Genomic DNA, 24,786 nt, shown 5'->3' on the forward strand with positions numbered 1-24,786 from the left:
TTAAAATTGGCGTGCATCCATTTTGGGCCTGAGACCTTACCGCCACCCATTGACTTAGCGGTAAGGTCTCATGTGTTAACCAGGCAGCAATCATCACATGGTAGAAAATTTTTAAAAATATTTTTGTATGCACATAACGGACGCGCGTAAAAAATGGAAATACTGCCCGGGGCATGCAGTAGCCGGTCGGTTATTCCAAATTGACGCATGTTGGATGTGTGTAGGTGCCTATGTGCCTACGTGCCTCGCCTCACCCTATGCTTGGAATAAACTTCCTGAGCCCTTACGCCAAGCCCCCTCCCTACCCATTTTCAAATCCTTACTCAAAGCCCACCTCTTCAATGTTGCTTTCGGCACCTAACCTTTATACCTTTCAGGAAATCCTGACTGCCCCAATCTGACCCCTACTTGACTGTTTGTACATTTGTCCATTAGATTGTAAGCTCTTTGAGCAGGGACTGTCCTATGTTAAATTGTACAGCGCTGCGTATCCCTAGTAGCGCTTTAGAAATGTCAAATAGTAGTAGTAGTAAAAGGGCCCCTAATTCAGCGGTAACTAAGCAGCACGCATCACTGCCCGATTACCAATACCGGCGCTACAAAAATAAACATTTTTTGTAGCACCAGAAATGGCATGCGCTGGGGATGGTACTTCTGGTTTAGCTTATCACCACTTCGTAAAAGACTCCCTAAATCTATAGATCCCCAAATATTTTGAGACATGTATGCAATTAAAAAGACAGGACTGCTCTGCTAACTGAAAGCTACACAATGACACCATCATAGCCTCCCCAGCCAAATCATGGACTTCCTTGGCTGCTGGCCAAGGTGGGGTGCAAGGGGAGCGGTCGCTCCCCCAAACAGATGACCGGTCTCTGCCTCCCCCCGCCCCCACCGCAGCCGCTCTCACTCATCTGCGTTCTCCCTCCTGTAATACAACTTCCTGTCTTACGCAGAGGTGGGACGCGTCTGAGGGAGAGGCTCCGACGCAGGCAGATTAAGGCTGGCTTCTATGTGAATTGCCGGTGTCAGAGCGAGGGAGAACGCAGATGGGTGAGAGCGGACTAAAAAGACAGGACCCCGGGGGGGGGGGTTGGGAGCAAAAGCTACAGATGGCTGGGGGGCAGGGGACAGAAGAGTTGCTGGTGGGCAGGGAGGGCTCAGGGCAGGGGGAGAGGAGGGCTGCTGGACATGGGAGGATGGAGGGGAGAGCAGGGTTGCTGGACATGGGTGGATGGAGGGGAGGGCAGGGGAGAGGAGGGTTGCTGGACATGGGTGGATGGAGGGGAGGGCAGGGAAGAGGAGGGTTGCTGGACATGGGTGGATGGAGGGGAGGGCAGGGGTTGCTGGACATGGGTGGGTGGATGGAGGGGAGGGCAAGGGGAGAGGAGGGTTGCTGGACATGGGTGGATGGAGGGGAGGGTTGCTGCATAAGTGGGAGGGTGGATGAGTGGAGGGAGGGGAGGGCAGGGGAGGGCAGGGGAGAGAAGGGTTGCTGGACATGGGTGGGCGGATAGAGAGGAGGGTTGCATTACATGGATGGAGGAGAGGGAAGGGAGAGAGAAGAAGAAATGCTGGACATGGATGGAGGGGGAGGGAGGAGTGAGGAAGGAGATGAGATGAGGGAAAAGGAAGAGAGTAGAAAAACTGCACATGGATGAAGAAAATAGGCAGAAGCTGGATCCACTGGACAGTCAAGTCTGCGGAGGACCCAGCTTTTACTTACGTATGTAGGACAAGAATTGAAGAAGAAAGGCGGAAAGTAAACAATAAATGGAAAGGAAGCCCTGGAAACGGAGTTAAAGGACAGATAGCAGCAGAATCGGATACTGGGCCAGCATGATCAGAAAAACAAAGTCACCAGACAACAAAGGTAGAAAAGATCATTTTATTTTCATTATAGTGTTTGGAATATGTCCACTTTGAGAATCAGGTGCTCAACATTAAATGTTTATATTTATTTACTTATGTATGGCATTTTATCCCACATTAAACATGAATTAGGATGTTTTGTGGCTCTACATGAGAATTGTGATATTATGATCCCTTGTTTCATATTGTTGACGGTCTGCATTTTCCATATGGGTGGTATATTGGTGTATTAGGTTCTGCCCAGTGTAATATTTATGGCACAGTAAGGTTCTGAGTGTGTTTTTGGAGTTGAGCGATTGTGGTTAGTATATGCTTTGAGCAACCACTTTATTCTTTGACATATGATACATATCTAATATCTAAATTTAATAAAAGGTATTAATTGTGACTTTTATTTTTATTTATTTATTTTTTTCTGTGTGTTATCAGACAATTATGGATTTAAGCTCCACCCCTCGTCCCACCCCTAACCCCGCCCCCTTTAGCCTCCCCAAACAGTTGGGCCACCGACCGCCTATGGACACCATCTAGCTTTTCCCAAGTGCAAAACTTTTTTTTAAAAAACTAAATATATTTTGAAACTTATGAGTAGAAATTTCCTCAATGTGATTTCAATGTCTACAATGACAGCAATAACAAGCAAGGTCTAGGACAAAGACAAAAATATGCAGGACCAGAGTTATGAATATTGCAGCCCCTAAGCTGTAACATACAAAAGCCCCCCCCCCCCCCCCCCCCCCCCTCAGTTGAGTAGGAAGTAAATTTTAGGTTTAATAGTTTCCATGCTAGTGGAGGCTTCTGGTAATGTGAGGCCCTAAGCTGCAGCTTGTCTAGTTTATGCCCTGAAAATATGTCATCCTGTTAGGTCTTGAATAACTGGGGTGATTACATCTAAAATCCAAATCCAATGAGCTCTACAAGAAATCTTCGAAGCAAAAGAGAAACAGAGGCATGAATGACTTAACGATGTTCTGATTTTTTAAGATACTTCTTTCATTTGTATGTCTGTTTCTACAGAATCATGACTATTAAGAAAAATTATACCCAATGAGTATCACTATGGTATGTTTCTTAAATTCATACTTGTTCACATCTCATAGAAAACTCTGGAATAGTTAAAATGAGATGTGTCTGAATTACCAGAAAGGTAACTAGTATAGGCAAAGTTTTACTTTTCTGTTTATAAGAAGTGAATTAAAAATGCGCCTTCTTCCTATACTGTTTCTTATTGGTCATGATAATTTACCAGCTCCTGTTTTGACGTGATTTGTCACAGTACAATATGTTCTGGGTGTTATATTGTGGTAGCATATGTCATGGTGTTAGTAAATGTCCTTCAGTCTTTCATAAGCCAGTGTTTACCTGTCTTTCTTGTCCATTGTGTTATCCATGAACAGAAAATATTATTTCTGCTACAAAAGTACTTGATGCAAACATTTGCAAATAAGTGAGCAGTTTCCTTATAGGAAATGCAAAGTTATTTTGCATTCATAATGTTTCCTCCAAGTTGCTAATCTTCTCTCTCATTCTCCAGTTCCCCAAGCCCCCCTACACTTAATTTTGGGTGATATGAAAAACTTCGCATTAAACATTACACATGATATAGGACTTTGCAAATGCTCCCTGAAATTAGGCCTGAACAACTAATACCTAAATTTCAAATTGATGGTACTTTTACAATCTCTTGGTATAACAGTTTGATCACCTCACTTCATAAAGGAGAGTGCCACAGTAGATGGAGGTCTAACTTTCCTTGCAATCTCATTCATATTGTGCTTATCAAATTGGTATTAAATTGAGTTGTATTCCTTTAATGAGAGACTTTGGGCCCAGTTTATTAAGCTGCATTATAGGTGCATTAGCATTTTTAACACGTGTTAACCATATACATGTGTTAACCGTGTATGTGCCTACAAGATCCCTATAGACGCCCACGTGGTTAGCATGCATACTAATTGTTGACGCGTTAAAAATGCTAACGCACCTTAGTGAACAGGGCACTTTGTAACATAAAGATCAAGTTCTTGCCTTCTCTCTGAGTAGATGGTATCCAAACCAGTTGGGTTATTGCATTGAATTAACTTAAACCCAGCCTATTTACCGAATTCTATTAAATCTTGTCTTGTTTTCAGTCATCAATAGCTACTGCATCTTTAGCTACCAAAAACTGCATGTAAAGAAGGGTAAAAGGAACACAGTGATTTTTCTGTATTAGAAACTCCTTCATAAAACCGTGAGAGTGAGGTACTAAACTGGGAGAAATTCACAAACAGATGATAACGCCCAAATTAGGGAGGGATTCACATGTTTTTGCAAGCAAAGCCCCTCTGTAAATTATTTCACAGGTTTTGGCCTTGGTAAATAGTAAATTTTTGTACATAGCTTGCCATGTGCAAAATTTTCATATAATACAAAATGAATGTGTTGCTGCAATACAAGATCCTGCAAAGTAGGGAGTCCTTTTACCAAGCTGCAGTAAAAAGACCCCTGCGGTGGCATCGGCATGCGGGGTTGCCACGTGCCGAGGTCCCCTTTTACTGCAGCAGGTAAAAGATTTTTTTTAAACAGAAATGGCCGTTGCAGTAAGTTAATAAACACCCTTAAAGCTCTAAACTCAGCACAAGACCAAACAATACATTTACCACCACAAGTGTAACAGTTGGGGGGGGATGGGCCTGGGTCTGCCTGCCTGCCTGAAGTGCACTGCACTCACTAAAAACTGCTCCAGGGACCTGCATACTGCTGTAATGGAGCTGGGTATGACATTTGAGGCTGGCATAGAGGCTGGCAAAAAATTTATTTTAATTTTTTTTGGGGTGGGAGGGGGTTGGTGACCACTGGGAGAGTAAGGGGAGGTCATCCCCGATTCCCTCCGGTGGTCATCTAGTCAGTTCGGGCACCTTTTCGAGGCTTGGTCGTGAAAAAAAGGGACCAAGTAAAGTCGGCCAAATGCTCATCAGGGACGCCCTTCTTTTTTCCATTATCGGCCGAGGATGCCCATCTCTTAACCACGCCCCCTTCCCGCCTTCGCTACGCTGCCGACACGCCCCTGTGAACTTTGATCGTCCCCGTGACGGAAAGCAGTTGAGGACGTCCAAAATCGGCTTTTGATTATGCCGATTTGGGCAACCCTGAAAGAAGGACGCCCATCTCCCGATTTGTGTCGAAAGATGGGCGCCCTTCTCTTTCGATTATGCCCCTGATTGTGTGCTTTAATTGTTAGCACACAGTAGACATGAGTATGGCAGAAAACTAAGGGGTCCTTTTACAAAGGTGCACTAGAATTTTTAGCGCACACTAAAAATAAGGGCGCACTAAATGCTAGAGACACCCATAGAAATATATAGGTGTCTCTAGCATTAAGCACGCTAAAACATAGCTTGCACTAAAAACGCTATTGTAAAAGACCCCTTAGAATTATTTGCCCTTCCTTATATAAATGGCGAGTCTAAGATCACTAGCAATGAGACAACAGAGCCGGGCAATTCTAGTCCTACAGAAAAGAAAACTGCAAAGAAAAGGTTCCTTTTATGAAGCAGCACTACCAATTTGTGAGTGCTGAATGTGAAGAAGACAGCATGGGCTGTATGTTCAGTGCATGCTAATCAGTAGTGCTGCTTTGTAAAAGTGGCTCAAAATCTTTAAGAAACAGGTTGTGCCTTTTTTTTTTTTTTTACAGATATTCAGCAGCACATGCTTTATCAAACATAGGGGTCCTTTTATTAAGGTGCGCTGAAAAATGGGCTACGCTAGTGTAGGCGTATGTTTTGGGTGCGCGCAGATCCATTTTTCAGCGCGCCTGTAAAAAAATGCCTTTTTAAATTTTTGCTGAAAATAGACGTGCGGCAAAATTAAAATCGGCGCACATCCATTTTGGGGCCAAGACTTTTCCGCCAGCCATTAACTTAGCGGTAAGGTCTCTCACATTAACCGTGCAGTAATTGCCTACGTGCATCAAGTCGTAATAACTGCCCAATTTTTGCCGCACACCAGAACATAAAATATATCTTCTGGTGCGCATAGTGGGCACGCGTCAAAAATGAAATTACCGCATGGGCCACGCGGTAGCCGGGCGGTAACTGCAAATTGATGCGCATTGGGCACGTAGGCGCCTATGCAGCTTAGTAAGAGGGCCCCATAGTATCTGCTATGCTCAAAAAGGAGGTCCAGACTTTAAGATGAATTTTAGAGGTTAAATCATAACTTGATCCAGAAATTTACTAGGCATATTCACAGCCAAAATTGCAACCCTAATAAATACTCATTTTCCACCACTGGTATAAACAGAAGACTAACAAGTGTGAATGAGAGAAAAAAGAATATTTCATCTGGCCTACTTCCTTTAGTTCATGGAATGATTTATGTTGCATAATTCTAAGCATTAAATGTTGTAGCAATAGTTTGCTTTTTAAGAATTTAGGGGCCCTTTTACTAAGACGTGTGGGTACCTACACACTTACAAAGTGCGTCAAATTAGAACTACCACCCGGCTACTGCATGCCCCTGGTGGTAATTCTAATTTCTACGCTCGTCCAATACGCGCAGCAGAAAATAATTTCTATTTTCTACCGCATGGCGCTAACTGGGCAGTAATCGGCTCTGGGCAGTAATTGTCAGTGTACATGTGCTGACGATTACTGCCCAGTTTACACGTGAGACCTTACCGTTAAGTCAATGGGTGGTGGTAAGGTCTCAGGCCCAAAATGGACACACGCTGATTTTTATTTTGCCGCACATCCATTTTCAGCAAAAAAAAACCTGGCTTTTTTTTGCAGCTGTGCTGAAAATGGACCTTTGTACGTCCGATACACGCGGTCTACACCAGCACAGGCCATTTTTCAGCACACCTTAATAAAAGGACCCCTCAGATTCTTAACTTTAGCAGCCTCATATTACATGGCTTTTTCCTATATATGAGGATCCCTTCCCTCATCTGTTATTCCTCTCTTCCCAAGCTCCTTGGCGTACAAATACATATCCCCCTACTCATCAAGTTGGGAATTTTCAAAGTCATTTATCCTGGTAAATTGGCTTGTCTGAACATTGCCTTTCTCTGACCTGCAAACAGTACATGTGGGCTTCCATAGTGTTTACACTTTAAACTGATTTAAAAAGAGACATCTGATTTTCAGATGGACACATGCAACTTCACTCCCGCTTGGCTGCCTGCACAAAGAGCGAGTGCAAAGTCTGTGAGTGCTTGTAGCACACATATTTTGTCTGCTAATTTTCAAAGGGAAGCCACAAAGGGTGGGGGAGGGGGGATTGTTTCTCTTTGAAAATTGCAATGTACATGGCCCAAAAGTGCAGCTCTGCTTATAAAAGAACATTCCCTCTCCACAAACCCCTGCCTTGTACATAGTCTCTATGGTTATATATTTGGTTATATATTTAATCTTGTCAACATTTAACAGGGTAGCAAGTGTGCAGAGTGAACCTGGTCAGCAGAATCTGCTCATTCAGCAACCGCTGGGGAGAAAGAGAGGTTTGAGGCAGGTAAGAAAAGGAATCTAAACTATACTTACTAGCGTGTAATATTTGAGTGCGACCCTGTGAGAAGGACACCCATCTCCCGATTTGTGTCGAAAGATGGGCACCCTTCTTTTTTGAAAATAAGCCTGATGGTATCATGCATGTTTAATGTATGTTATTGCCACATGTTCGATGTGCTGTTTACTAAGGGGGTAAATTTTATGACTGCCCGCATGCATGAAAGTGTTTATTCTGTGAATTTTGTAGGATTTTCAAAGCAATAGGATGAGTATGCTTTCACTTTGAAAATTAGGCCAGGAAAAATACCCACACACATTTACACCTGCAGACAATTTCTCTGAGTAGGCATACACATGTAACATTTCTAGGTACATTTTCACACAGTTCCAAACCCCATCCCAATTCCTCCCCCTGGAACACCTGCCCTACAACGAATAAATGTACATTCAAAATGGCAGTATGTGCACACTTTTTATCTTTTTTTTAAAATTTAAGGAGATTTCCAATGCTTGCACTTTTATCCATATATAAGATACCCAGATACAAAAGTCCATTTCCGTGAGTAAAGCATTGTTTTACCCAAAGAAATTACTTTGAAAATTATCGCTAAAAGGCTTTACACTCCTATGCGAAAAGCCCGTCAATCATAGTACTTATGCAGGCTGCATCTCACAGTCTGAATATCGGGCCCTATGTATTTTTCTTATAGTCAAATATACTGCTTATAGTACCATTCATATGATGCCATTTTGAAAGATGCAGAAGAATGTTTATTCAGAGTCAGAGAACCATATCCTGATGCAGTCCAACTGGTGAAATGTGATTCAAGTTGGTTGAGGATCCCTCTGTTTGATTAAGAAGAAAAAATGATAACATTGAAAAAATATTCATATTAATTATGGACAAGTTAGAATTGAATAAAATTAAAATTTGAGTAAGACCAATGACCAGTTGGTAAGTCATAGGATATGATTCCTATGTGAAAGAGTTACTGTTGAGGTCTACTGTAGGTTCACATGTGAACGTATTCTGCTATACCACGAATTGAGAGAGGGAAAAGTGATTGATCAGCTCTGAGCATTATTATTATATATCCATGATTAGCTCCCGCTTAAGTTTTTGGGACTTTAAGTTGGTTTATAGTACCATTCAAAGCAGAACTTTAATTTTACAAACATTTCAGCTAATATGTCCATCATGCATACTGCTACCTTTAAGTGTAAAATTAACAAAAAGCAAATAAATTTTAAAAAATACTAAAATCAACCAATTAATGTTGTACACAACATGGGAATACAGTTTGTTTCATATCTCTTCCTTGGTTGTCTATTCACTATCTCAGCTGCGTCGACCTCTTTTGTCACGTCAGAAGACTCAGACTGAGACAAGGAGTCGTCATGGGGCTCGACTTTCAACAACTCGTCGAAGCATACAGCCTAAATTGAAACCAGTCGGTGAGGCAGCAGTATATTTGTAGGAATATGGAAGAACTTTTGAAGTTGCAGACAGGTCTAAAACTCAAATGAAAGGCATGCAAATATGTTGTAGGGCTTGGGTCAACAACATTTTTTGTGTGTTTTGCCAAAGTGCCAAATAAACAGGCAATATCTATCAACAAGATGTTGGAATACCAACCCCTGTCTCCAAGATGGGAGATCACTTGATGAAATCCTGAATCCTCTAGTTACCCAGTAAAACACCCACAGAGTGCATTACTTCCTCTGTAGTGCCTGCCCTGCCTTTTCAAAATCCACAGACTGTCATACAACACCAGGATGCTGGGCTTGATGGATCTCTGTTCTGTCCCAGTATGGCAATATTTAAGCATTATAGAGGGAAGAAAGATATGGGAGTTGCTGGCTTTATTCTAGAGAGATACATGCTTGCACCTTGTATTCTTTCCCAGCTGTGATTCTTTTTTTTTTTTTTAATGTATATAACTTCTATGGGCACTTAACAGTCTAAGAAAGCTATTTTGTGACAGAACTGTGATAATGAATGGTTCTGACTAGAGTCCATGAATAATGGAATGAAGGTATCCCATATGAGCCCAATTAAACAAAAACATTGTTTTAATTAAGTATGAAAGTAACTTTAGTGAATGCAGAATTTAAAGGAAATCCTCTGAATGCAACATTACAGATCAGCAGGTGATATAATGAATCCCTTCACCCAGGTTTCATATTAAGAGTTCAACATGAGAGCTGTGTTTTAGGCACATAGAGAACAATGGAAAATAAAGCCCTCACTCGGATAGACTGTTCATGTATAATTACTTCATTAACATACTCATGAATGTACTGTATGATTCAATAGAAGATGTGTTTTATTATATTGTTTTTTATTCAAATACATGAACATCAAGGAACTATTGCATGGTTCTGGTGCATACTTCTGACAGAGTCTACTGAATATGATTTCCTAAATGAGGAATGAGTAAGGTGGAGTAGAAGCAAGTGGTCAGGATGGGCAAAGGCTTCCACCAGCCCATTATGATAGAATGCATGGCCTACCAAGATGGCACTGACTCCAGGTCCTCAGACAGCATAAAGCCCCTCATAAATAACAGAGACATGATACTAATGGCAAGTGAGATGGGGTACCTACAATTTGATATGTCCAGCGCCTTCGACATGGTCAACCACGGAATATTATTACACATCCTGGAATACTTTGGAGTTGGAGGTAATGTTCTTAATTGGTTTAGAGGATTCTTGACAACCAGATCATACCAAGTAACAACTAAAATGGCGATATCAGACCCATGGATACCTAAATGCGGAGTCCCCCAAGGATCCCCCCTCTCACCAACCCTCTTTAACCTAATGATGACACCACTAGCCAAGCTATTAGACAATCAAAACCTTAACCCATATATATATGCAGATGATGTCACAATCTACATCCCATTCAACAAGACCTAAAGGAAATCACCAACGAAATCAACAAAGGCTTCCAAATCATGCATTCCTGGGCGGATGCATTCCAGCTGAAACTCAATGCAGAAAAACACAATCCTGCTTATAATCGAACAAGAAAAATGCCCAAGTTCCAACCTAAATCGGGAGATGGACGTTTATCTCACAAAAACGAATAATGCGGTATAATCGAAGCCGAACTTGGACGTTTTCAACTGCACTCCATCGCGGAAGCGTACAAAGTTGACAGGGCGTGTCGGAGGCATGGTGAAGGCGGGGACTGGGCATGGTTATCACCCGAACAGAGATGGGCGCCTTTCGCCGATAATAGAAAAAAAGTATGCGTTTGTAGCTAGAATTTAGGGCACTTTCCTGGACCCTGTTTTTTCACGAATAAGGCCCCAAAAAGTGCCCTAAATGACCAGATTACCCCCAGCAGTATGCAGGTCCCTGGAGCAGTTGTTAGGGGGTGCAGTGGACTTCAGGCAGGTGGACCCAGGCTCATCCCCCCCCCACCTGTTACAATTGTGCTGCTTAATGCTTAGTCGTCCAACCCCCCCCCCCAAACCCACTGTACCCACATGTAGGTGCCCCCCTTCACCCCTTAGGGCTATAGTAATGGTGTAGACTTGTGGGCAGTAGGTTTTGAGGGGGATTTGGGGGGCTCAGCACACAAGGGAAGGGTGCTATGCACCTGGGAGCTCTTTTACCTTTTTTTTTGTTTTTGTAAAAGTGCCCCCTAGGGTGCCCGGTTGGTGTCCTGGCATGTGAGGGGGGCCAGTGCACTACGAATCCTGGCCCCTCCCACGAACAAATGCCTTGGAATTATTCGTTTTTGAGCTGGGCGCTTTCATTTTCCATTATCGCTGAAAAACAAAAACGCCCAGCTCACAAATTGTCGAATAAAACATGGACGTCTATTTTTTGCAAAAATACGGTTCGGTCCGCCCCTTCACGGACCCATTCTTGGAGATAAACGCCCATGGAGATAGACATTTTCGTTCAATTATGCCCCTTAATGTCTTATACTCACATCACAACACAATACAAATAAATTCACCACCATAACCACCCCTAACTTCTCCCTCCCCATCTCAGACAATCTGAAAATTCTGGGAGTCACCATTGACCGAAATCTCACACTCGAAAACCACGTAAAGAACACTACGAAGAAGATGTTCCACTCCATGTGGAAACTCAAAAGAGTAAAACCTTTCTTCCCAAGAGCCATCTTCCGAAACCTGATACAGTCTTTGGTACTGAGCCACCTGTTCTACTGCAACTCACGCTATGCTGGCTGTAAAGAACAGACCATCAAGAAACTCCAGACGGCCCAGACACTGCAGCCAGACTCATATTCGGAAAAACAAAATATGACAGTGCAAAACCCCTAAGAAAGAACCTACATTGGCTCCCACTGAAAGAACGTACCACGTTCAAGATATACACGATTGTTCACAAAATCATTCATGGAGACGCCCCGACCTACATGTTAGATCTCGTGGACCTTCCACCCAGAAACGCTAAACGATCCTCCCGCACCTTTCTCAACCTACACTTCCCCAGCTGTAAAGGGGTCAAATACAAACTAACACATACATCCACCTTCTCCTACATGAGCAAGAAGATGTGGAATGCACTACCAATTCACTTAAGAACAATCAGCGAACTAAATAGCTTCCATAAAGCTTTGAAAACCTATCTCTTTAACAAAGCCTACCACGAGAACCCATAATAACTAGAACACAACCCCTTACACTCCTTTATTCAGAAGGTCTCACTGTATAGCTGCATATCCTGATCCTCTTGTCTTCTTTCATCCCTCTATAACACCAATTGTATCTCTTCTCTGTTACGGTGATGCCATAACAGATCTTTGTAAGCCACATTGAGCCTGCAAATAGGTGGGAAAATGTGGGATACAAGTGCAATAAATAAATAAATAACCTGGACTTGGTATTGCAGAGATCCAATCCTACAATGATAGTATTGCAGGTAAATTGAGCAAACTCCAAAGCAAGATGGGCACAGTTCAAGCTAAGCTACAGGAGGTGGTGGGCTACATGGAACATGCAGAACAATATATTTCGTTGGCGAAGGATTACCTTGGCAGAGCTTCAGACATCCTCTGCCAGAGAATCCCTGCATTAGGCCCTCACCAAAATTGAAGATTTAGAGTGTTGATCTCAGCAGAACAATATTGCTTAATCAGGATACTGGAAGGAGCAGAATCCAGGTTGAAGGTTGTTTGACTTATAAGGTTGTGTTTGGTCTAGTTCCCTTATATTTTGCTAATAATTTTGAGCCCTGTTTACTAAGCTACGTTATAGGCATGCTAGCGTTTTTAGCACACGCTAATGCTAGAGACACCCATAAGAATATATGGGTGTTGGATGTCTCTAGCGATAGCACATACTAAACAGTCTTTTCAACTTCAGTGGGAGACACAAGATCTTGCAATTTATTTAGTTATCACTTTTTAAAGGATATAAAGAGGCTCAAGTTGTTGGAGATTCTCTTAGCTTTCCAAGCGACAAGACAAGATAACACTATTTTGAATTTTATGCTTTCTGATTTAGATTATAGGCATTTTAGGCACATGATTAAGACATACCTGTTTAGGAAATTTGTATTAAATTCCATAGGTTAATGATTATCGGTTGTTTATTGCCTTGTCATTAACTTTATTGTAAATTTTAAAGGGAATTGTATTTTTTTTGTCATAAAGTAACATTGTTAATCTCTGGTCATTTCCAGATTTATCTTTGTAATCCACATAGAACCAAAAGGTAGATAGCAGACTATAAGATATTGTGTTATATTATGTTATGTCTAGTAGGGCATGGTAATAGAACCAATCATTTTATTAAACATATATAGCAATAGTCTGCCCCTTCAGAGCAGTATACATGCAAGATCATAGCACAGGAGAATGAATTTGTCACTCTCAAGAACAGACTGATGTATGAACTGAGCAGCCATTCAGTTTATCATAAAACTCTGTTTTGTACTAACCTGACCAAGAGGATAATGAATACCCAAGTGAAATTCCATTGGGTAACCTCCCCACTCCCTGTATCCTGTTTACGTGGGGTAAGACTGAATCAAACATTTTCCTTCAAAGCACATGTAGATAAAATGAAATGGAAAGCGGATGTCTGCAACAACATTCTCCAAGCACTAGTCACTTCAGAGTCAACCCAATTACTTTGCCAACCATTGCTTTTTCCTTATACTGGTCTAGAGCAGAGTATATATGTCTAATGTGGGAACGATCTGCCACATCAAATATCTAAATCCTGTTCTTAAAATGTTCACATAGATCTTTGCTAATGACTCATACATGTGTGAACATGAAGAAGTGCTGATCATGGAACATTTGCTCATTTATGAATTAATCAGGACGATAAGATACATGTGTAGGAGAACCTGGATACAGTAATTGTAAAAACCTATTATTTGTGCATGGCTTTGGAGATTCATCATCATCAATTTTTATACAACTTAGAGGAGCATTTTCAATATGACATCTAAATCAGATGTTGGACTTTTTGTGGAAAACACCCAAAAACCCAGCAACAAACATGGCCATTTTCAAACCAGAAAAATATCCAACTTTTTGTTTCAAAAATGGCCATTTGCTAGATGTTTTTGTGCTCAGTGCATCTATCTTTTTAGGCCATTAAAAAAAAAATCCAAGGGGAAAACACACAAAAACAAGTCATTGGGATGTATGGGGGGCAGCATTCTTAGTAGACTGGCCACACAGACATCCCAGCAGAGCAGTGGGGCACCTTAGGGAACACAGCAGAGGACTTCACATAAAAGGTCCCAGATACACATCACCATTATTTCCTTGTACTGTATGGTGAGCCCTCCAAAATCCACCAAAAACCTACTGTACCCCAGTGGCATAGCAAGGGCGGGGCAGGGGGCGGTCCACCTGGGTGTCAACGGGTGGGGGGGTGCTCCGCTCCGTCCATCCACACCCCCCCTTGGCATGGAACGGCCTCCCCCCCGACGCAGTCCCCACCTGCCAACCAGGTTCCAGCTCCGTCCACCCCAGCGTGGCGCCTCGCATCTGCAGCGACATAACTTCCTATTTCCTCGAGGGCGGGACACAGTGAGGGAAGGGCCGATGAGGAGGTGATTTTCTTCTTTTTACAGCAGCGCTGCAGATGCGAGGCGCCACGCTGGGGTGGACGGAGCTGGAACCTGGTTGGCAGGTGGGGACTGCATCGGGGGGGGGGGGACGGCGCCGGAACCTGGAAGGCGGGGGAGGGGGGGTTGTGCCATGTTGCCCTGCACCCAGGGGGGGGTGCACAGTGGTGATCCGCCCTGGGTATCAGGCAACCATGGAACGCCACTGCTGTACCCTACTACAATGGCCCTTATGTTTGCAGGTGTCATCTATACATTGGTACAGTAGGTTTTTGGTGGGTTTTGGAGGCCTCACACTCCACCACAAGTGTAACAGTTAGAGTGGGATATGGGCCTAGGTTCCCTTCTCTATAGTGCACTGCACTGACCACTAGGCTACTCCAGGGACCTGCTTGCTGCTCTAAAAGGACTGGCCATAACATCTGAAGCTGTCATAGAGGCTGGTGTATGCTGTTTCTTTCACATCTTTGGGGGGGTAGGAGAGGGTCAGTGACCACTGGCGGAATAAGGGGGGGTCATGTCTTAATCCCTCCAATGGTCATTTGGTCATCTAGGACACCTTTTTGTGACTTGGTCATGACTGAAACAGATCTAGACCGAACCATCTAACTTTTAGCCCTAGATGTTTGTGCTTTGTTCCATTATTTCAAAAAAAGGTCCAAGTTTTGGGAATGCCAAAATCCTGCCCTCAGCATGCCCCCTTGTGATTTGGACACTGCATACGAACTGCATAGAAAACCATTTTGGATGTTTTGTCAAAAAGCGTCTTTCTGCCTCTTTGTGCCGCTTTTTGGATGTTTTTCTATTTTGAAAATAAGCCCCTTAGTAAATTTAATTCATTCATAATGGTTTATAACAAAACAACATAACAATAAAGAAGAAGGATAAGAATGCTAATAAAACTGGCCAAGCACTGCAATGGGATTCAACTCTCATTGTGGATCTTATGGTTTCCAGAAGGGAACGAACTGTGCTGTGAAACTGATTGTATATGTTCAGATTAGTAATAATCAGCATGCTAATGCTAGCTTGTTTTGCCTTTTCCCATGCAGGTATACAGGGCTACCACTCCCGGGAGGAACCACAGCACCCACATCTGCCTCTTCTTCCCTCCCCTCATGGACCACATCATTCTTCGGAGAAAATCAGGACACCCTGCAAAAGTCCTGAAGGTCAGCATTCCAGACAAGAATGAAACATATGAAGCTGGACAAGATTAAAGCTAAATGTAAAGAGGCACTTAGAAGGGGCAATTTTCTGAACAGGCCCCAGGTGTAAAGTAATTTTCCCTTTAAAATTGCTTGAGGGTACAACTGGCCCACAGATTCTGCAGCTGTTTTTGTGTGGGATAAATTTGGCTGCAAAAAGCCTGCTTATATTTGAAATTCCCATGCATGCTTTTTGCAGAGTTAAGGGTGGTCAGTCTTCAGGCAGGCCTTTTACTCAGGTAAATCAATCTTTGGCTTTTGAAAATTGTCCTCCCCATAGAAGATTCGAGTTCCTTATCATATATGTTCAGAAAAGTTAAGTTGTGTCTAATTTGTACTTTTCCAAGGAGAATACCTCAATTGATGCTATTGCAAGAGAAGGAGGTGGATCCTCCAAAGACCTCTAGTAAGAAAGGGACTCATTGGTTGGCCATGATAATAGTTTTCTCTTATTAAACTTCATGGGTCTCTTCAAAAAGGAAGGAGATAGTTTCTGCACAACTATCAGCATTCCATCACTATTTTGCCGCAGTCGATGTATCATGAAGAAATATACTAGGCTCACCAGGATCAATAAGCTGAACTATTTTGTACTCTTTTTACAGCTAAACAGAATCATTAGACTCAGCATAGCTCACAGATATGATAGAAACTCAGGGCCCGATACTCAAAGCGATTTAAGCAGGCAGGACAAGACAACTCCTTCCCCCTTAGCTCATGTTCAGTGAGCTGGCTACTGATATTCAGTAACTAAGCAGGAGAGAGGCATTATGAGAGCAGAGTCAGGGAGGAGCCAATAGTTATGTAGCTACTACAGTATTCAGTGCCAGTGCCCACATAGCTAAGCGGGCAGATAGGACTGCACAAAAAGCAGTCTTAATTATGCCCACTTAGCTATGTGGGTGCCAGCACTGAATATCATCCAGCACCCATATAACTTCAGGGTTGCTGATTCGATGTCCTCTCCCCTTTCTGGGCCCCGACCCCTCCACAGTTACCAGCAACCCCCTCTCCCCCATTCTGATCATCCCCCTTTTCAAATCTCCCCAGCTTGGGCCCCTCATCATTTTTAGAGCTGGAGGAAAGGGCTCCACCCCCACTCACTAGACACCAGAGAGCTCCCCTGGGTAAGTCCCAGGGATGAAAAGGAGTTATGGGTTGTGAGTAGGGCTTCTACTATAGAGAGGGATCAGAGGGTTTCAGATCCTGGGGTGTTCAGGGATCAGAGGGGGATGCTAAGGGGATTGGGGGGATCAGACTGGCACTTCCTCTTATGTGGATCCTAACCAATATCCAGCTTTTTAAAAAATCTACATATGGTACAGAAGATGAAGAGAAGTATCCCCAGCAATTGGAGATTTCCTCTTTTCCTACTCTCACCTCTTACCCTCATCAACTGCTCCTCCTTAAATTTCACAATCTGCCTTGATTTTCTTCCTCCTTCCCTAACCCCTCTATGTGGCCTCACCTTTCCTCCCCAGCCCCTCTTCTGTGATATCATCCTCGTATCCCTGCACTTTCACCCTTTTCTTTTTATCCTTCTCATCGTTCTCTTTTGTGACAGTCCCTGCTCAACAGAGCATGCAATCAATTCAGTGCCACTATGGGTATGAGTCAGGCGTTTGATATACCACCTTACAGTGATACAACCATCCACATGGTGGCCAGAGCTGAATATCTCAATAAGGTAGTCAGCACTGGAACTTTTCTGGATACTAAGCTCTTTAGCCTTTCCTCATATGAGAGGAGTTCCATCCCCTTTATAATTTTGGTCACTCTTCTTTGAACCTTTTCTAATTCCATTATATATTTTTTTGAGATATGGTGACCAGAACTAAAAACAATACCCAAGGTGAGGTCGCACCATGGAGTAATACAGAGGCATTATAGTATTCTTGGTCTTATTTACCATCCCTTTCCTAATAATTCCTAGCATCCTGTTTGCTTTTTTGGCCACCGCCGCACACTGGGCAGAACATTTCAGCATATTGTCTACAACGACACCTAGATCTTTTTCTTAGGTGCTGACCCCAAGGTGGACCCTAGCATCAGGTAACTATGATTTGGGTTATTCTTAATGGCCATTGAACCCTACCCTCTGTTTTCTGGGCTATAACTAATTCGTAATCCACAATAGAACATTGCTTACTATCTCATGACTGTTTAATTTTCACAGGAGTCTCTCATGAGGAATTTTGTCAAAAGCTTTCTGAAAATCTAGATACACTACATCAACTGGCTCACCTTTAGCAACATGTTTATTCACGCCCTAGAAATAAGCTCAAGGACTTTTATTTTAGGTATTGTCTAAGCCTTTTTTACAATCTGCTAAGTTAGCTACTTTTACTACATTCTCTGGCAATGAATTCCTGAGTTTAAGTACGCATTGAATGAAGAAATATTTTCTCCAATTAGTTTGAAATTTACTACTTAGTAGCTTCATTGTGTGCCCCTAGTTCTTGTATGTTTGGAAAGAGTAAACAAGTAATTCATGTCTACCCTTTCCACTCCACTCAGTATTTTATAGACCTCTATCATATCCTCCTCAGCCATCTCTTCTCCAAACTGAAGAGCCGTAGTTTCTTTAGCCTTTCCTCTTTCAACTGCTCAATCATTTTTTCCACTCTTCTTTGTACCTTTTTTAATTCTAATACATCTTTTTGCGAAGCAGTGACCAAAATTGCACACAGTATTTGAGGTGTGGTCACCTCATAGAACGATACAAAGGCATTATAACATTCTCAGCTTTGTTCACCATTCATTTCCTAATAATTCCTAACATTCTATTTGTTTTCTTAGCCACCACTGCAAACTGAGATTCAATAAGTGCCTCAAAACCTGGTGTCAACACAAAGGTTTTAGATACATTGGAGGCTGGAACAATATATAGGGGGGGGGGGGGAAGCAAAGAGCTATATTGTAATGATGACCTACATCTTTCTGTGGCAGGAAAGAAGATCCTAAGTGAGAAATTCAGACAATAAATCACTTGCCCTTCAATATTCAGTTGGTAGCAGTGAGCATTTTTTTTAAAACCCTACCATCGCTGGCTAGTTTAGCCCCCAGTATTCAGTGCCGAGCCATGTCCGGTCACCGACATTGGATATCAGGGACTAAAAGAGGGTGGGCTGGCTGTCAGAGCTCAAGCAGAGGAGCGAGACCAGAGAGAGGTAGGAGCAGCTAAGCAGGGACCCCCGGTGCAGTGGTGACAGGGTGTACTCCAAGACGTGGTGTCTGCAACGTGACAATGAGACCTCTCCCACAGAGACTGACTACCTGACCCGAGACGGATCGCATTAATGGTAATATTGATCTCTGATGTTTGCACAAGGTCGAGGACTTCATCATGGAACACTCTTTGGCTCACAGTGGTTTGATTGCACTCTTGAGCTGGAACTATAAATAGTGGATACAACTACCTTATCTATTCCAACAATTGTTATGTGAGATGTAGCAGGACTGTGGGGGACTCAGTGGCTGCACTTCCCCAAGTAGCCTGTTTAGGCTGGGTTTGCTCAGATGGTAGGGGAGGGAAGGGTTGTGGGAGGGGGTAGAAGGAGTAAGGGGAGAGGTTTGGATCAAGCTGTTGGGTACAGCTACCAAAGGGAGCGTTTATTGCAATGATGCTATCGGTTCCATGTGAGCTGTTAGTTACTTCCGCAAGAACAAGATGGGGTTAGTTACGTCACCAGGTTATGGGGACCCATAAACAGCTAGTATTGCTTACACTGAATGTCTGGGGCCTCAATGCACCTCGCAAGCGCCAATTGTTTTTTAAAGAGGCAGAGCGCTTACAAATGGGGGTGCAATTTGTCCAGGAAACCCATCTTAAGCCTGCCTCTGAGCACCTCCTATGCCATAAAAAATATCCTCACATATATTTGGCGTCTAACAGATCAAGCAATAGAACCAATGGTGTGGAGATAGTTTTTGCATGCCCACTTACTCCTGAGGTACAGGACATAGTAAAGGACACTAGGGGATGATATATGTTTTTAAAGGAGAAATTGGGAATCATATACTCTCATGAATGTTTATGCCCCTAATTTGGAGCAGAAAGATTTTTATGTGGAGCTTTGCAAGCTGACTGAAGCCAAATTGGAGGGGTCTTTGATCATTGGTGGTGGTTTTAATCTCACACCTGATCTGGCTGTGGATAACGCAGCTTAGGAGGGTCACTATGGGCATGCAGACCAAAAGCAGCTTAATGTTCTTTTTTCAAACCTGGGATCTCGTTGACCCTTGGAGGCATTATCACCAAAGAGATTGTGACTACACTTGTTTTTCGGGGGTTCATGATTGCATTCTCACATTGATTTCTGTGGGGGTTGATAAATAGTTCTTCTAAGGGTCCGGGCTGCAGTCATTGAGCTTCGGTTATAGTCTGTTCATGCCCCCATCTAGATCTCTATTCAAGAGGCCTTGGAGACACATGGTACTCGGTACAGGAGGTTTGATGACAGTCTCCTGTTGGACCCATAGAATGTAACACACTCAGAGGGAGCCCTTAAGGAATATACAGCATGTAATGATCAGCCAGATAATCTGTGACTAATCAAATGAGTTAATTATCTTGTGCTGTCAAGGTGGCATTTGAAACACATGTTATGATTCAGCAGGCATATAAAAATAATGCAGGTGCTTCAAACAGTCATATAAGTCCAAGACGCTGAACCACTTGCTTCCCACTAAGCATTTCAAGGTGTCCACTGCTCATAGCTGAATCTGTGACTAATCAAAAGGTCATTTTCTGGTGCTGTCAAGCCAAGGTGACATTTGAAACAAATACTATGATTAATCAGGCATATAAAAAGTAAAGGAGACACCTCAAAAAGTTGTATAGGTTGATACAGACCTTTACAAATTTTCTTATTCCTGAAATACTACAGGATAAATCTGTTGGTTAGACTTATGTGTGTTTATGTCTTTATTTATTTATATAGCCCACCTTTATCCAAGGCAGGTAACAACTTAATATACATAATCGAAAATACAACAAAAACCAAATCACTCAAAAACACTATAATGTCAGTTCATCACAAGTCCAGCAGAACCAATATCAGAAAACATCATAAATCAATAAGATGGTCCAACAGATGATATTTCAACATCTGTTTAAAAGATGTGGTGTTCAGCTGTGATTTCAAAGGTAAAGGTAACTTATTCCATGCTTGTGGTCCAGCCACAGAAAGAGTACGAGTTCTAGTAATTTGTAGGCGCAAGTGCTTCAAATCCGGCATTGAGGGTGGGCAAGTGTCAGCTGATTGCAGATCCCTTAGTGGCACATAACGCTGGAGAGCAGTACTCAAATAACAAGGATATCTATTGTTGTTCCTCCAACATTAGTTCTTTTGTGTTGTTCTTGTTTGGCAGTGGATCAGAAGCGATCTGTGACTTTTACTGAAACACAGCCACATCCATCGACATCACAGGGTGAGGCAGCACATGCAGGGATCCACTCCAGCTGCAGCCCCGCCAGAGCCAGCAGACCGGAAATCATGGATCATCCCGTACATACCTCCTCACCCACGGTGGTTGTGGCGGACCTCCACAGTCAGGCCCCCTGTCAGGTAACCTAACCTTAACACTACAGCCCCATTCAGAAAGTGTTTTTTTTTTGCATGCTGTGATCTCTGGAGGGTGGATGAACTTTGCATGGATGATCAGGAATATGACCACACAAAGTGGAGGAATGATCAGTCCCTATGTGCATCAGCAAGAGAAAAACCAAGGAGTAGGGTAGATTGGCTCTTCCAAAAAACCAAGGGAGACAATAGTTCAAAGAGGTGATCTTTATTGGAACAGTTCAAAAGACTCAACACAGCTGCTGTGTTTAGGCGTCTAAAAAGCCTGCTTCAGGAGTCTATACAAAGATATACAACATTAGTATGAACATATATATCCTAATATATATATATATATATCCTAATATATATATATATATATATCCTAATATATATATATATATATATATATATATATATATATATCCTAATATATATCCTAATATATATATATGTATATATATATATATCCTAATATATATATATATATATATTTATATATAAACACATAAAATGCAGTGGCTTAAAAAGTTAAGAAACATTATTAATAATAAAGATTATTAATAAAATGGAGAGACATAAAATAAAAGACATTATAAAGACACTTCATAACTAAAAACTAAATTAAAAAAGTGAGGCCTTATCCTTTTCCTAAGAAGAAAGATTTTCTGGAAACCTCTTCACATAGAATCACTTCTCAGACAAGAAAACAGACTACTATTGAACAGAGTAGAAAACGAATAAAAAGTGAATCAGGAGACTTATACACATCTCCTCTCAATAGTCCACTTGTTTCACCTGTATCTATGGACCAACCGGATGTTGAAGCACTATAATCTCCACCGGAGCACCCTGTAGTCCATCATCAGCCTTCTTTTTTTAGAGAAAATTTGGCCAAGAGACACCCGAGAGATCCCACCCCATTTCCAGAATCTGACATACGATTCGCTACAAATGGGGAAGAACCAGGACTTATGGTCAAGACCAAAAAGACGCATAAAATGGATAATATATAAAAAGCACACTCAAAACTAACACTCTACATAAATGAAAAATAGAAGCAAATACTTCAGTCAATCATATAGCAATGTTCAAAAGTACTTCATAAATGAGCTAATACAGCAAATAAATGAATAATAAATATGGTGTTAATGCAATGTTTTGACTCATGAAACAATAATCAATATTGTACTAAGTAATGCATGGAAAAAGCATCAGCATGGATTTGTACATAACATGATACTGAAAACAGAGACATCATAAAGGAGAATTACTCAGGGGCGTTCGCCATAAAATCTTGCAATCTCAGGGGCACTGGAGTGGAACCCTGTCGAATGAGGTGGCACAGACTCCAAACTTCCCACACCAAGATCTCAATCAACAACAAGTTCAATAGTGACAGTCTTTAAATATGAGGAGTGAACACAGTCCCAGAGCAAAGTCAATAGGATGTCCATGAAACACAGCCAGAATGTCAATATTTGGAACAACTGGATCTGTGTCAAGGAAAAGCAGAGAAACTCCACCAAGATTAACAAGAGAATTCTTGGGAACAGCAATCAAACAAATAGGGCTGGACAATGGGAAAAGGGATCAAGGGAAAGACTTTCTGAGTAACAATCAAGGAGTGAGCATCCAGGAAGACAGGAACATCTTGAAGAACGACACCAGGTATGGGACTAGGGTCAATCAATTTGGAAGTAGCTCCAATCAGCAGGGAAACCAGGAACAGGACCTTCAAAAGTTGTTTCTGCATCTGAAAAACAAAAAGAAGCTGTTTTGTTTCATGGTTAGTTTGGTTCTTGTCAACAATGTGCACATCCATGGCAAATTGGCTGGGATGACATGGTCTCAGCTGATTGATGTGGACCCATTTAAGGGAATCTTCGCCTTGAGAATTTCTCTTGACGTGAATTTGGTAAGCCACAGATTAAGCTTTTTCCACAATAATGAATAGACCATGCCAAATGAGCATAAATTTCTTTTCCTTGGCCTTGCTTCTGGCAAAATTGTAATAGAATACCTTATCGCCAATTTGGTATTCCTTGGAGGTAGCCCCTTGATCAAATGTTGGCGTAAATAAGTGACATATCCATGGGTGGTAGTAGCACTGGATAAGTTCACATCATTAGTCCTTTACAACAAATGAATCGGTAACATCATCTCCCTACCCATCATCATTTCGAGCAGTGACACGCCTGTGGAACGATGGGGGTGGCACGGATAGCCATGAGAACCAATGGTTGAAGGGTGATAGACTCAAAAGTAATCTAAGGAAATACTTTACAGAAAGGGTGATGGATGTGTGGAATGACCTCCCAGTGGAGGTGGTGGAAACAAAGACTATATCTGAATTCAAAAAGCGTGGGACAGGTATGTGGGATCTCTTAGGGGGAGGAAGAGATAGCAGATGATGTGGATGGGCAGACTGGATGGGTCACGTGGCCTTTATCTGCCGTCATTTTCTGTGTTGCTATGGCAACCTTTCTGTAACCTAGATATCCACAGGAGCAGGTATACATGTTGATCTCACGGGACATAAACGTGCATTCCCCTTCTGAAATAGGGAATGCACATGTATTTTTTAGTCTTTCACAACACATACCTAGATCATGCCCCCTTGCAATGTGCATGTATTGGTGATTTGAACATGGCTAACTTGGCTTTCTAAAATCATGATTTAAACATATGCAATACGCACATTTAAATAGTTTATGCACATCCAAATCATGAATAAGTCTTCTAAAATAACAATCAAAGTACATAAAACTCATATGATAATACAAGTTTCTAAATCTGTATTTTCTCAGATGGTTTTGACAGGGAAAAACAAACTTAATCTGGAAACCTAGTAGGGCTGAAATAAAACTTTATAAAATAAACACCCTATTATAAAATTACCACCTAAATGTGGGACTGACATTTTTTAAAGGCAATATATGTGCTATCCCTGGATTCTATGTATGGTATCCAGATTTGGGCGTGCTCCCAAGATGTGCAATAATTGGGTGTTGGAAGCAGTGTTACAGCAGTGTGGTTTGGACCTCTACCCTGATGAAGCAATCGAAACCTGGCCATATCGGCTGAGGTTCTGATTTTTGACAGTTTGAAAGCTAAGTAGCTTAATGCTTTTTCACATATTTTCATAGAATGAGTTCTTAAAGTGAAGACTTTTTTTTTTTTAGAAAACTTGAATCAATGACGAATGGGCAGCATTTGCTTGTGAAAAATTATATGCATTCAGCTAGCCAGGCTTCTGAAGATCCACAAAAATTTATATAATTTATGATCATTGGTAACATGCAAAATAAATTGTTTACATCATATATTTGCTGGGAATTGTTTTGTGTATTGTTTATTGACCCCTGCATAATAAGTTTTGTCCTTTCAATTGGAACAATTAATTATTGACATTAATTGGCATCAATTAGGATTTCCATGCACAACTGGCTGCATGCTTTTCTATAATGCTGGGCATCTACATTCCATTGCATGTATCTTAAAAGGGTAGGCGGCCATATGACGGACATGGGCGTGTCAAGGGCATTCCAAAAAGTTGCATGCATTGTT

At 42.0% G+C, this 24,786-nt stretch overlaps 1 protein-coding gene across 1 annotated transcript in view; it reads left to right on the forward strand.

Annotated features, from left to right (window-relative positions):
• UNC80 (unc-80 homolog, NALCN channel complex subunit) overlaps window positions 1-24,786 on the forward strand; it is a 417,216-nt gene that overhangs the window by 388,921 nt on the left and 3,509 nt on the right. Inside the window, 3 exon segments of the mRNA XM_030209474.1 lie at window positions 7,287-7,368; window positions 8,708-8,819; window positions 21,026-21,222. Of these exon segments, the coding sequence (XP_030065334.1) occupies window positions 7,287-7,368; window positions 8,708-8,819; window positions 21,026-21,222 (391 nt within the window).

This window comes from Microcaecilia unicolor, chromosome 7 (assembly GCF_901765095.1).
Source record: "Microcaecilia unicolor chromosome 7, aMicUni1.1, whole genome shotgun sequence".
Taxonomy (NCBI): Eukaryota; Metazoa; Chordata; class Amphibia; order Gymnophiona; family Siphonopidae; genus Microcaecilia; species Microcaecilia unicolor.